General features: G+C 43.9%; 1 protein-coding gene across 4 annotated transcripts in view; it reads left to right on the top strand.

Annotated features, from left to right (window-relative positions):
• TIPARP (TCDD inducible poly(ADP-ribose) polymerase) overlaps nucleotides 1-12,475 on the top strand; it is a 40,808-nt gene extending 28,333 nt beyond the window's left edge. For all 4 annotated transcript variants that reach the window (XM_055723208.1, XM_055723207.1, XM_027806685.1 and 1 more), the window contains 4 exons: nucleotides 4,998-5,166; nucleotides 6,670-6,851; nucleotides 10,777-11,052; nucleotides 11,734-12,475. In XM_055723208.1, coding sequence (XP_055579183.1) covers nucleotides 4,998-5,166; nucleotides 6,670-6,851; nucleotides 10,777-11,052; nucleotides 11,734-12,181 — 1,075 coding nt within the window. In that variant the 3' untranslated portion in view covers nucleotides 12,182-12,475. The remainder of the gene's footprint in view (nucleotides 1-4,997; nucleotides 5,167-6,669; nucleotides 6,852-10,776; nucleotides 11,053-11,733) is intronic.
• Nucleotides 12,476-13,822: the final 1,347 nt, after the last annotated feature.

Raw genomic sequence — 13,822 nt, 5'->3', positions numbered from 1 at the left:
TCTGAATAGAGAAATGTTAAAGAATGTAAATGAGCATTGGAGTAATATACATTTTATGTGAGTCAAGGTTTTTTGTGAAAGTGTCTCCTTTATTCCCAGTGTTATAATTAGGAAAAACTATCAAGTAGGCTTCTGGGTACATACTGTGTTTTTCAGATGCAGTCACTTAAATGCATTTGTCTGAACTTTCAGCTGTATAAAATAATGCAGTATTGTTCCAAATAATTTATTCTTAGGTAGAAAACAATGTGTGGAGTTTAATAAAAGTCTTTAGATAGAGTATTCGGGGGAAAAAATAAAACACTGTTGTGTAGATTTCAGGGTGGTTTAGATAATTTGGTCACTTAATTTTCTGTTAAAATGAATGGGAAGTAGCATTCTAAACACTCTTCCAACTTGAAAAATAAACCCACCATTTTTAAAACATCCCTAATTTAACGGAAGTTTCAATTTCAGGAAGATTCTGCCATGTTAACATCCTGAAACTGCTGAACCTTTCCCTGTTCACAGCTGAGGGGGATGGATAGAGGATACCGTACCAAGCAGTATCTCAACCACATATTTTTAATTCAGGAAATAATTGGAGAGCACTTTTTGGGGTTCTAAGCTGAAGCTTTTACTCTGAGAAACTTTTAAGCAGCTGGTGTCCCCATCTTTCATTGAAGAGCGATGGATTTGGACAAAGCAAGCTGCAAGCCAGTGCTTGGTGCGTGGGAGCTTTGGGAGCTCTACTCTGCTCTGCTGGCGGGGGCGCAGGCACGCACCGAAAGGTGGGTCACTGGAAAACACCGTGACCTCCAGAGCCAGGCGGACTGAGCAGTTCCATTTAGGAATGGGAAAACAAGTACACGTAATGTGTTGTATGGTACACCGGCTTTCCAGAAGAACGTTTGAAGGGGTGGTAACCAGCTGTTTCAGTGCCTGGTGCCTGGGTGGTTCTTGCAGTGACTTGTCAGCCTAAGTCAATGAGCAATGACCATCCTGTCCTCAGTTTGCTTACGTGGGAGGGGAATCTGATAAAGAAGTAGGAGCAGTGAGCTACAAAAATGTAAAAAATTCCAATCAGCAGGCAATCATTACATTTTTCAGTACTGAGAAATAATTTGGCAATTCTACGCAGTTTTTGCAGAAAAATGTTCAGCTTTCAGCAAACTTATTTCCCCTATAAGCCATCGTTAGCTGCCAGCCTCATAAATCTTAAGCAGAGTCTTATGAGGTACGTAGATGCACACTTAGCTGTGCACAGATTCCATTTGTTATAGGGTAAAAAACTTCCTGCATTTTGCTGTACTGGAATTGCCTGTGCAGTTTTCACATTGTTACAGTGCCGCTGGAAGAATAGCGGTGTAAAAACTCGACAGTTACCCGCCTGTTCGGCAGCTAGAACATGTCTGCACGCAAATACCCTTTTCTGCATACACACCGTCGCCCAGAGTTTTAGGAGTGCACCCTGAAGGTCTGCTTGCTCTGCATTGAAAGCATGAGGAAAAGCAGTCCCATACTGTGTCCATCTCAAAGTGTTTTTCCTTCCACAGGGGCCCTCCCACTGCATTACTTTGATTCCCCTTGCATTGCTGCAGAGCTCAGTGTGTCTGCTGGAGGCTGTTTTAACACAGTTAAGCCCATATTAGAAATAACGAAATCACGCACTGGAAGCCAGCCATGTTTCCAAGTGCTTGTGGAATTTATTTTCCAGGCTTCAAATTTTACAGATCTTTAACTTCTTAGGATATTAACCAGTCTATGATTACTCTTAAAAGAGTTCAGCATGCTAGTGGATAATATTTATCATGTTTAGAATGTGTGTTGGTTTTCAGATTCTCTTTACTTTGCAGTGCGTTGGCATAGAAAGCTGCAAACATTTCTTCATTATCTGTTTTCCACATGCAACGTACAACACTATAATAACATTAAATGATCCTCTAGGGTTTACCACCTTTAAAAGAAAATAATATACTCGTAAATAAAAGGTTTTCCATTTCTTTGCACTTTCTTGCAGGTCACAGATCTTTGGAGTAGGGAGAACCATGCTATGGTGATTGACTTGAAAAGAGATTGAAGTGAGGTTGAATGCTCAAATTGTGAGGTTTTGTATTGAGAAATAGCTATTGAGGTATTTGTTTCATACAATATGCAGCACAGTATCTGGGGGGTCTTGATTCAGGACTTGGGTTTGTAGGTGAAACATAACCCCAAAACACTGAGTCCAACTCCCCACTCCAAAGGAAGAATATAAACACTTTTGGTTGCTAAATACGCTTTTCTCAGAAGCGATGGCTTTAGTAGGCACTGCAATTCACAATTGTAAGATGTTTTGATAAGAAAAAGCAAATGTCCCTAAAGCAGCATTAAAATACATATTCATGAAGAAATAAGCTCAAAAAATCATGCTTAGGGTGCTGCCTGCTAATACTATAAATAACATAGCTTGGTATTTCAGAGAGATGATTTCCTCATGATTTCACACACAATAAAGGAGGTTATAGCTGCCTTTTACGGAATGAAACGGCAACTTACCAGGCAGGTGGGGTGATCTGATACTAGGTTTTTCACTCCAGAGAGTGTAATTATTTTTTTTGGTAAGCCCTACATTGACTTTCAGTCCCTTTGTACCAGTCATTTCGTTTGCTCTGTGCTAGTTTTCCTGCTGTCTCCATCTGTCTTATATCGCTTGTATCTGACATTTATCATCTTGTGCTGCTGTTACAGGCACTTTCTGGAGTCGCGTGGGTGCAGGCGCACGAGCCGCGGCTGCGGCGTGTCGGCTGTAGTTAGTGCATCAGCCTTCTGGCGGTGGGTGCAGCTCGGGTGGGAAGCACACGCGTCGCACGCAGAGTAGCTGGCTTCCTCCTGTACTCATGCTAACCGTCGTGCTTTGGTATGCCATTTGGCACAAGTGGGGAGCACGCTGTTAAACCTTCCACGGATCTGGTGCGATAGTGTCGTCTTGCAAAATTTTCATCTGAATTAGTGTGATGCTGTGACCGGTTTTAGAGAGCCAAGTACAGGCAGCTGGCAGGATGTTCCTTTTAGGTAGCGAGTTCTTGCCGTCAAGGGGCAGAAGGCTGGCTGGGGCTGTTCCTGCTGCAGGCAGGTCTGCTGCGTGTCCCCGGAATGAGTCGGGCAGAGCCCGTGCTGCTTGGGGCTTGGGCTAGGGTGCTGGGGGTGTTGCAAAAAGAAAGGGGTTTGTGTCCAAAGAATTTTGAAAGTAGCTGACAGAGTTGCATTTTTGAGACATTGGGTTTGACTTTTGGGACTATTCTATATCCTTAAGTCTACATGAACGCTTACTGAACGCAAAGAGCAGTCGAAAGCTGCCCAAACAGCAGCGGATCAGCTCCCCTGACAGTGAGCCCGTAGGAGCAGGCGTGTTGTCCTTTTGTCTGTGTCAGGACTTCAAACTGTGCTTAGCACTTCACAGACCCAAATGCAATTAGTTGATGATGATAAACACTTATGAACAGCTACACACCTGTACCTCCTGTTGAGAAATGAAGGGTTGTTCCAGCTGATCATCATTTGTTAAAGTGGGAACCCTTCAGTGGTTTTCTGTGGAAGTGGTATAATAAAACTCTTCAGCAACTGTACCAGTGAAATAGCTAACAAAATTGCAGCCATTCTGAAGGAAATCTGTATTCATAAAATCATATAGATGTTTTGAATAGCTGTCATTTGATGTGGCAAATTTCATACACAGTACTTTGATCATACACACTATTAATGTGCCAAAGTTTTAAAAATAAACTGTGGATTTCAAGTATCAGCTTGATTTATGTTTACTCTTAAGAATTCAAAGAAAATATTTTACATAGTCTCAAAAGCTGTGTTTCCAGTTGCCAAAGATTAGTAACTGTTAATGAATACCAGTAAGCTGACAACTGGTAAAGAGATTATAAATGTAGAAAACCAATTATGTAAACAGCATTATTTTGGAAATATGTTGATCCCAGTTCTAAAAAAAATTGCTTTTGGAGGGAATTAGTATTACTGTCGTTTCTTCCAATTTCTATGATTTTCTTAAGTTCTTGATTGCTAATAAACCAGTGATTGTCTGATGATCAGCAGAGTTTTAGAATGCCATGCTTTACTTGAGAATGTTCCTTAATCTGCAGACTCTCTCTTAACATTAATGACACAGCGTTAGGAACTGTTTGCTAAGGCATTTAGCAGTCAGTGTAAGACACCACTCTGTAGTGGAGGAAACGCACTTTTATTTTTGCCTTTAGATGAAGGGTGTGCTCTGGCTTTTGATTTGTAGCACCCTGTTGTTGTTAGGTCCTGCTGAAAGCACCAGGCACTTTACGTGAAGTTGCATACTGGCACTGATTTCTGTAGCAGCAATATAGGTACTAAAAAAACCAAAAAGTCTGTACTCCTCTGTGTCGGCTCCCTAGTTGTGAAATGATGTTTCCTTTTCATATTATCCTAGTTCTCTTCTGCTGCGCATGATGAAAGATACTCGAACTCTCTGGTGGATTGGCAGCAGATGCTCCTCATCTGGAGCCATTTACATTTTCTTTTCTTCCCTGAAGCACTAACTTTCACAAGAATAACCTTTTGAATAGTACGTGGCTGCTTCATCAAATATGGTTGTGTGATGTATTTACTTAGTATGCTCAAAATGTCAAGGATATGTATATTGATTTTTGTACCACTCGTGTGTACTGATTAAATACCACCAGACAAGGAAGGCTCCTGGGTTTGGTTTGTCGCCTTCCTGTAGACCATTTTTTTTCCACCATTGACCCTGGCGTCATTGACCTGACCTGACCTGATCATTACTTTGCCCTCACAGCTCTCCAGCATCTCTGCGCTTGCCTCCACGCCGCTTCCAGCCCACGAGCCAGCCTCCAGCTCGCGGGGGTGGTGTGGCATGAGCACGGCCAGACCAGGAGTATCTGTGGGGAGCACTATGCCAAGCTGTTCCGTTATCTCTGAGTGATCTTTGCAGTGGATTACAGAAGGTGAATATTCTTTGGTTTTCTTCTTCTTTCCAGGGGACATGAGTTTTGGGTGGATCTGAATCTTATGAAATTATACGAAACTGTTGAGTTTGACCAAATGCGGCGGCTGTCCACACCTTCCTGCCCCAGCTCCAGCTCCAACTACTACACCATCTGGAAATACTTCTGCAGGGACCACTTTGGCTGGAGAGAATACTCTGAGGTATTTAACATGTTCCGGAATCCTGCTTTTGGGTTGTAACCCCAAACTCTGTGTACAGTATATGCTATAAACTATATATGTATATTTTTAGTCTGTTTCCACTTTGAATATTCAGGGAAGTTACTTAGAGTTATTGTTGAGGAAGATAATCCAGGTCAGTGCTGACCTGAAAAATCTATAAAAGGAGAACTCTGCTCTACTGGACTGCACTTTGAATTATCCCTGAAAACATCGGAGACATGGAGGCTGACCAAATTGTCAAATTTGAGAGCAAACTGGCCCATGTCAGTACCAAGAAAGTCCTTTCTAATTCCTACAAATCTGGTTTTGAAACAAAGGGGACAGCTTTCTGCAGCCTTTTTAACAACACCACCGTTTAGCTTTGCAGTTTTTGATTTATTTACCTGTCCCCAAAGATACCACAATGCAGGGCATGAGGCTCCAGGGTCACTTGTTCCAGCCCTTCACTGTGTTGTGGGCTGCACCCTCTGCAGCTGGAGCTGGACGTTCCCACAGCTGCCAGCCCCTGCTCCTTGGGGAGCTTTTCCTGACCATCTAGTTTAAATCCATTCACCGATGGTTTATGCACACTCATTCCAGTGTCATCGTTGCCCTTTGGTCTTTAACAGCTGCGGTTTTCCATGTTGGGTTTTAAATAGGCCTTCTCTTGCAACTGTTTAACCCCAATTATGGACACAGAAGTCACATCCATTGTCAAACAGTATTGTGCTAGGCAAAACCAAGCCCAACCCAGAATACTTCTGTTCACTTCATTCAAGCAAGCACTCCGGCTGGCCTTCTAAATACCGGTGGTAGTTAAGAGCTCATCTTCGTCTGGCCAGAGCTGTGCAAAATATTTTGAACAAAACTTCACTGGTGTCTTACTATTTTGGCAATACCAAAAATACCCACGTAAACTAGATCATGTTCATCTTTTTCATATGTCACACTGACTTTGTAAGCGTGGTAGGAAGCTTAAGGCAGAGCACTGTGTGCGGTCTGGGGCTTTGCAAATGAAAAAAAGCCCCAAGAACTGGAGAGAGTCTGGAAGAAAGCACCACAAATAACAAGAAGTGTAGGATGTTTGACTTGCGAGGAGAAGTTAAAAGAACTGGGTTTCTGTAGCATAGAAAAGAAGAAAAAATACTGTGAGAATATATATTAATATATATTCTACGCTAGACTTCTGTTTTTCATGCTCAGCGGGCAAAAAGTAATTAATTTCTGGCAAGGAAGTTTTAGGTTAGATATTGGGAACAACATTTGACATGTGAAAACGTGACAGCACCAGCAGCAGTTAGGTGGGAAGGTTGTGAAACCTGCCTCGGCAGATCCTGCAAACAGGTAATGGAACATTTCTCAGCAGTCTAAATGTACGTGTGCCTCAGAGCGGGGAGAGAGAGTAGAGAGAGGGGTTCTTTGAGGTCTCTGGAAAAAAGACTAATTTTTGAACATGTAATTTATCATGTCTATGGTTTATTTTTCTTAATTTTATTGAAACAGCCTGTTGTAAGATTGATAGAAGAGGCCAGCTGCCGGGGTCTGAAAGAGGTTCGGTTTGTTACCTGGCATAATCAGTATATCTTAAACATCAAAGACGGATTCCAGCAAAATGCGTGTTTCAGAAGAGAAATCAAGAGGAGACCCCTCCTTCGCTCGTGCGTCGTGCTGATGCCGTTCCTACAGTACGTATCCCAGCAAAATGGAAACTTTGCATTTGCTCTCTGTGTTGGTCTGTCTGTGAGAACCGTACTCCTTAAGGTGTGACAAGGACATAGGGGTTGTTGGGTAGAAAAATTGGAAGCAATAATAAAAAATCTGAGTCATATTGGCAGCTCTCACTTGCCGCTTTTCAAGATAAATACTGTCTGAGGAACTCCTCACTGCTGGGCTCCGTTATTTAAAAGTTATCATGTACCTCGTGGATCTCGGACATCAGAAGCACAGATGCAGTTCAAGTTTGCCAAAATGTTGTCCGGCTTTCAGCATCTCACCGGCTGTAGTGACTGCCAGGCTATCGGTTCTAGGTCCCATAAAAACAAGCCGTTCAAAACCATCGTATAATTTCCAAGCACAATTAAAACGTGCCTTGTTTTTATTGTCATCCCAGCTGGGGGTGAACATGCTCACCCATCAAAGGCAGAGTGAGGAAAGTGTTGCACTGTAGTCATTTTTGATTACAACTCATAAAAATGCCATTTTTGTGATCTCACCAGCACAGCTGGAAACATTATTGTCAGCGCTCAGTAGTTAGGAGCATATTGCCCCGTTAGCAGAGGGGTGGAAGTTGTTAGCCTTGGCTGGCAGCTTGGCGTGCCGGGCCAGTCAAAGGAGCTGTAGCTGCGGCAGCAGGGAGCGAGTGCTCGTTAGCTTGCAGAGTCGTTACGGCGAGGTGCATGTGGATTTGGTCAAAGCCTCAGAACACGTGGTTCTTAGAAACATTTTTAGATACGGGTTTACAGGAAGGAAACCCAACATTATTGAAGAGATGCTGAGAGGATGCAGGTGAAAAGACCAGGCATGCGCTTTGAGGTTACAGCAATTCCGATTATCACCTTAATGAAAAACAAGCATTTCGGGTATGCTCCTGATACTTGCTACCAGTGGCTGGTTTACTACAGTGTAAGTCTAGAATTTTGAGACATGCTAAAATTAGGCAGTTCCTGCTAATTTTAGTGGACCCTTGAGGGTTCTACACTCATGAGGCCTTGACCATAACTATTCCTGCCTGCTACCAAAACAATAAACGAAGCTCTGAAATTTCTGTTGTTCTGCAGTAAATCTCATTTGTATTTTCTTTAGATAAAGCCCTAGTAATGCTTACTTAAAAATCTGCCAATTCTTAGCAAGGAACGAAAGAGTATTTTAAATATTTGTGGGAGCTATCCTTAAGAAGTCAGGATTTGCCTCCACTTATCACACAACGCTACCTGCGATTTCTTACTTCCCTCCCCTCCCACCTGCTTAATCTGTTCTAAAACTGGGAAGGAATCTTGGCTAGAAACTGAGAAAAGTGGGTTATAGTGGTTGAGAAATGGTGAGTTTTTAATGGCTTCCCTCATGTAATAAATGCTTACAAATAATTTACACTAGTCAGAAGAAATGAACAAAGTACACCGAAAGATCCCAGTACGTTTATTGTATTTGATGTCTTACTCATTAATCCATAAGTTATTGTTAATCTGTGCTTGGTCTTCCAGTGCAAGTGTGAGTGAATGAGGTTCTACAGTAGTTATTTTTTACCCATTGACTTTAGGAGGGAAAAAAAATTCTTAAATGCACACTGTAATAGTGAAGACTGCTATTGTAATAATAATTCTTAGAAAAATCAATCTTCTGGGTTTCTGCTGAACTATTGATAGAGAGAAGAATTCTGAATTGAGTCAAATCCATGCAAATGAAGTGAGGTCTCTTTTTAGCTTTGAACAGCAGGTGAAAGCCACGTGAACACTTCTAAATTAGAGAACGTCTGCTCTGAGAAGTGTGAGTGCTGTTACAGTTTGCTGTCTCTCTGATCCAGATCCAATGCATCAATTTGAAAAGACTTTTCCCCTGCCCCAGCTTCTTTCCTAGACTTGAAAAGCTCAACCTGCCATCAGAAGAATCACATTAAATGTTTTCTGGGTCACACAGAAAAATCACACACAGTTCTTCCAGGCTCACATATCACCAGCATTAAACATTCTGAAAGGCAACCTTCAATTGACATTGCGATAGGTAGGATGTGAGTAGCAGTAGAGTTCTTATGTATCTAGATAATTATGTTGGCTCTGCAGAGCAAAGCAGGCTAATGAGCAGGGACAATCAGGAGTTGCTCGGTGGACCTCAAGAACCCACTGGCTGGTGCAGGAGTCGTGGCGATGTGGCTTTTCAGGCAGCATCGCACCTCAATGAGAGGAGGTTGACTCCTGAAGTTGCTCTGGAGAAAACAGCTCTGCCGGTACAAAGCTTGGAGAGTTCAGTTGTTCTCCAGTAAACTTTGTTTTTACAAAGGCGGCGTAGGGAACTGAGCTTGCCTGTCACGGCTATGTGCGAGCTCCAGCTGGGTGCGTGCCAGGAGGCAGGATTTGGCCCTGGGTGTTGTCACACCTCGCCTTACCCAAGGTGGATGCACAAAGGGGGTCGCTCTCCACGCTTCCTCCAGCGTGGGACGGGTTTCCTCCTTACGCTTTGGCAGTGATACGTTATCAGAACACAAGTGACCTGAGGAATGTAACGAACTTCAATGTTCATTAACCTCCAGTGAAATGTAATTTAAGGCTGGCTGTGGGGTTCAGAGGCGAGATGCACCTTGTGGCTTCCCAGCCGGGCAGCAGGCACCTGTGGCTTCGTGGCCTTTCCTAACCAGAGCTGCCTGCTCCTGAGCACCCCTTGCCCCTGCGCTGTCACTGGGGGTTGGCCCTGGAGGCAGTAGCAGCTGTTCCTGTAAAAATACTTTGGTAAAATACTCATCTGGTGAAATTTTGAGATAGTTCCATATATTTTTGCAACTGAAAGGGAACCTCACTGGCTTGCAGGAGCCGAAGAGCTGTGCACTGCAAGTGTGAAAGCTAGAGCCTGAGCACGCAGGCTTTACACGTTCAAAGTAATTTCACTGATGTATGTGGGAGAACTCCAGTAAGGATTTCCAGCTGAGTAAGACTTGCTTGTTCAGATTATAATCGGGTGAACGTAAGCCAAATGCCACACTCTTTATCTAGATTTAGCAGCTTCAGGAGTGTAAAAAATTCCACAGAGGCGCAGGTATTCGTTAAGAGCAAAGTCTTGCCACGCGGCAGCTGGTGTCCTTAACTGGATTTTACAAGTGTCTGTCCTTTCCCTGGCATCCGTGCAGCTTCCCTGCCACGGCCGTTAGAGCCGCAGCTCCCCTCCTTCGCCCCTTCCTGCCTCCTTGCCTGGCAGCCTTCCCGCGGGGAGGGGCTGGGCTGTCGCATGAAAATAAGCAACTGCCAATGCAAATCTGCATCTGGCCTGTGCAAATGAAAACAGGAGAGCCTTCCTCAGTGTGATACGGGGTAGGACTGAAAACATAGCATCTCCTCTTCTACATAATGCAGTGAAACACGGGCAAGTTTTGCCTGTAAAATGTTATCGGTTGGGGTTGTTCATTATTCATTCTGTACAAGAAAGTATGTGTTTCCACTCCTTGCATTGTATTCTCAGGAATTAGGTCAAATGCTGTCACATTATTAATCTCTTCTTATTTCATATGCCCTGCTTGCTACGTTAAAATCACTAACGCTTTATAGCTAACATACAGAATAATTGTGTTTGGTGGCATTCTCCCTGTCTGTAGCTTATAGCCCCACCCCAGAACGTGACTAACGATGATAGCAGGCTTCTAAACACCACCAAGCAGTGCTGTTTCCCTACGTGGAACAGTGTCCCTGAAAGTCAAGATTTTGCTGTTAGTTCATGTGGATGGAGGAGTTATTAAAATAGCAGGAATAGCTGGCATGTTTGTCTTAAACAAGCATTAAAGATAGGTAAATTGTAGCGAAACTGAAGAGCAGCAATTGCTTAAGATAGGCTGGTGATGAAATAAACGTCATTAGAAGCTGTTCTGTTTGTGAACGTTTAAGCACAACCTTTTTCTCCTTCCCCAACTAGGACCTTAGGTGGCAACTCTCCGGTAACCTCTCCATCAGCTGAACCAGCTTCCTCACACGTCTTATCTCCAGCTGCTCTTACCTCTTCAAACTTCTACCCTGAAACCTGGATTAGTATGGATCCATCTCAGGACTTCATCCAAGTGCCTGTTCTGAAGGAAGATAAAAGTTACAGAACCATTTATAACCTGTTTCACAAGACTGTGCCAGAGACCAAATACAAAATTTTGAAAATTCTGAGAGTGCAGAATCAGTTTCTTTGGGAGAAATATAAAAGGTAAGATAATGCAAATACCCATTCTTTTACAATAATGGAAAAATAATTTAAAATGTGTAATTTGGTCTGCAAGATAGACATTGATCCTTAAGTAGAATACATGAACTCCAGATTTTCTGAAGAAAAGGAGCGTCTTCAGTTGAAAAACTTTATCTGAAAAATACCTTATCCTGCAACTTCCTGTGTAAAAGGTTTAATATACCGCCTACTGATAACTTCTGTAAAGCATTATCTTCACAGAAACTTCAAAATAAGTCTAGGATATCTAGCTGAAAAATATTTCCATTCACTTTCGGGCCAGATTAGGAGGCACTGGGGTTTTTTTGCACAGCCCTTGTTTTCACTCTGATGAAGATTTCCTTCGGCAGCCAAGGGGAAATACAGGCAAAGATGAGCAGGCGCTTCTCGGGCTGCTTTGCCTTTGCTGCGGTGCAGGTGGGAGAGCTCTGTCCCTGGCCATGTCAGCTCAGGTCCTTTAAAAGACACTTAATTCACACCAAAGCTTTGCTTGAAAGTGGAAGACCTGTTCTGCTATCCGTACGGAAATGCCTTCCTATCTCCTGGTACAGCTCTGCTGCTCCTGAGGATGGTACCGATACTGTAAGGGCTGCAGCGAGAGCCTGCTTTCCCCTAGCAGCTCTGCAGTGAATACTCATCTTCACTTTCCGTTTTCTCTTCCAGGAAAAAGGAATATATGTCCAAAAAAATGACTGGGCTTGACAGGATAATGAACGAAAGGCATTTGTTCCATGGCACCTCCCAGGACGTGGTGGATGGAATCTGCAAGCACAACTTTGACCCGCGTGTCTGTGGGAAGCATGCCACCATGTTTGGACAGGGCAGTTACTTTGCCAGAAAAGCAAGCTATTCCCACAACTTTTCCAAAAGGTCACCCAAAGGAGTGCATTACATGTTCCTGGCGAAAGTACTGACAGGCAGGTACACGGTGGGGAACCACACCATGAGGAGACCACCGCCGGTGAACCCCAGCAGCATCACCAGCGACCTCTACGACTCTTGTGTGGACAATTACTTTGAGCCTCAGATTTTTGTCATTTTTAATGATGATCAGAGCTACCCTTATTTTATTATCCAATATGAAGAAGTTAGCAACACTGTCTCCATTTGAAAACTTGTGCTGCTAAAGTATCCATTTTAATAAACTCTCTTATCTGACATTGGTAGCAGTTTTTGTGGAAAAAAAAATAATTTGGACATTGCAGAACTGATTAAATTACTTGCTTGGAAGGAACTAAATCTCAAAATATAGAAAAGATGATCTGAAGTGACCAACTGTGCACTTGCTGTTTGATTATGTATGTGCAAAATGTAAATATTTTTCCATTGTTTATAGTTGAAAATCTGTGCCTTTTGTTATAAAACACTGTTTATTTATGTTAGTAAATATTCATGTTTAAAAATGTCTGTGTGTGCGTGTGTGTAATTTCAGTTGTGTCCTGTGCGTATCAGAGTGGCCAGAAACTGCTTACACCCTGGTCTAGAAGTCCCAAGGCTGGCTATTTCTAGATAATCAGAAGCAGGTAATTTTCATCCCAAGTACATTAAATGCGAGTTTCTCCTAACCACTACTTTTTATTACTGTATTTTAGGAAGACAGGGAGAGATTACAAAACTGACATCTGGGGCATACTTTGGATTATTAAAGAGGACAACACAAATAAATACATCATTTTCTAAAATCAGCCCAAAGTAAAATTAGGAAGAGGTTAGTATGGCACGCGGTCCGTGAGGGTTTAAAGCCAGATGGCTTCCCAGCAGCTTATGGGACATCCAGTTTATCCCCTTTTGCTGCTGTGGTGGGGCTGGGAGGGCCACCTGGGCAGCTGCCAGAAGCCAGCGGCTCTGTGCCGTCGGGCCCGCGTACAGCCAGGCACGTGCCACCACCAGCCCCCGGAGGGTGGCTCTGGGGGGTGGGTTTCCTGGAAAAGAAACGCCAACCAAAGCCTGGTTTTGATGGGGTTTTAAATTTGATCGAGGATGAAAATTGTTAACGTCACTTAATGAGGCTGATGCTCAAAAATCATTTGACACATTAATTGTTAACACATAATCCTCATTTGATCAGGGTATTTTTTTTTGTGTTTCCCAGGTGGCTGTGCTTGGCTCGCTGCTCTTCAGTGTCTCCGGCAGCGGTATGGGGGAGAAACAGAACAGTGACTGGTGTCACGGCTTGCTGGCGTGGGGAAGGTGTGGCCGCCAGCGGCAGGGGCTTGGGCTAGTCGGGCTGTAGGGCCCCTTCCAACCAGCCCCTCCTGAGGTTCCGTGTCCGCAGCGGGCCCCGGCGAGCCGTGGCGGGTGCTGGAGAGGCGGCTCGCTCACCCCTGGCTCCCCGGGCAGACAGGCCGCAACGTGGGCTGTAACGCGCCCTGCGGCCGGTTAACGTGTTCGGGTGTTGTGGCGGGGACGAGGGCTGCGGCAGCGCGGGCGCCGTGCTGGGTGACGCTGCGTGGCAGGGCCTGGCAGCGGACCCCGCCGCGGGCTGACAGCGGAGCTGGTGCTTTCGGGGTTTGGAGGGGCCCCCGCCTGTGACGCTGCCGCTTCAGTGGAACCGCTGGAACCATCGCGTCAGGGTTTGTTCTCTAGCTATGCTTGAGGAAAAATCCAGTCTCTACAGTGGGATCACAAAAAAAAATCAGAACTATGATTTAAAATTCAGGAAAAGTTGAGTAAATGATAATTACCTCCATTCCAAACCTTGGCATATTTTGTGTTCTCAGCTCAGCCTGTTTCCTCTGAGTTGCCCTGAAGT

This window comes from Falco cherrug, chromosome 11 (assembly GCF_023634085.1).
Source record: "Falco cherrug isolate bFalChe1 chromosome 11, bFalChe1.pri, whole genome shotgun sequence".
NCBI classification, from domain to species: Eukaryota; Metazoa; Chordata; class Aves; order Falconiformes; family Falconidae; genus Falco; species Falco cherrug.
This window is presented reverse-complemented; position numbering and strand designations above follow the sequence as displayed.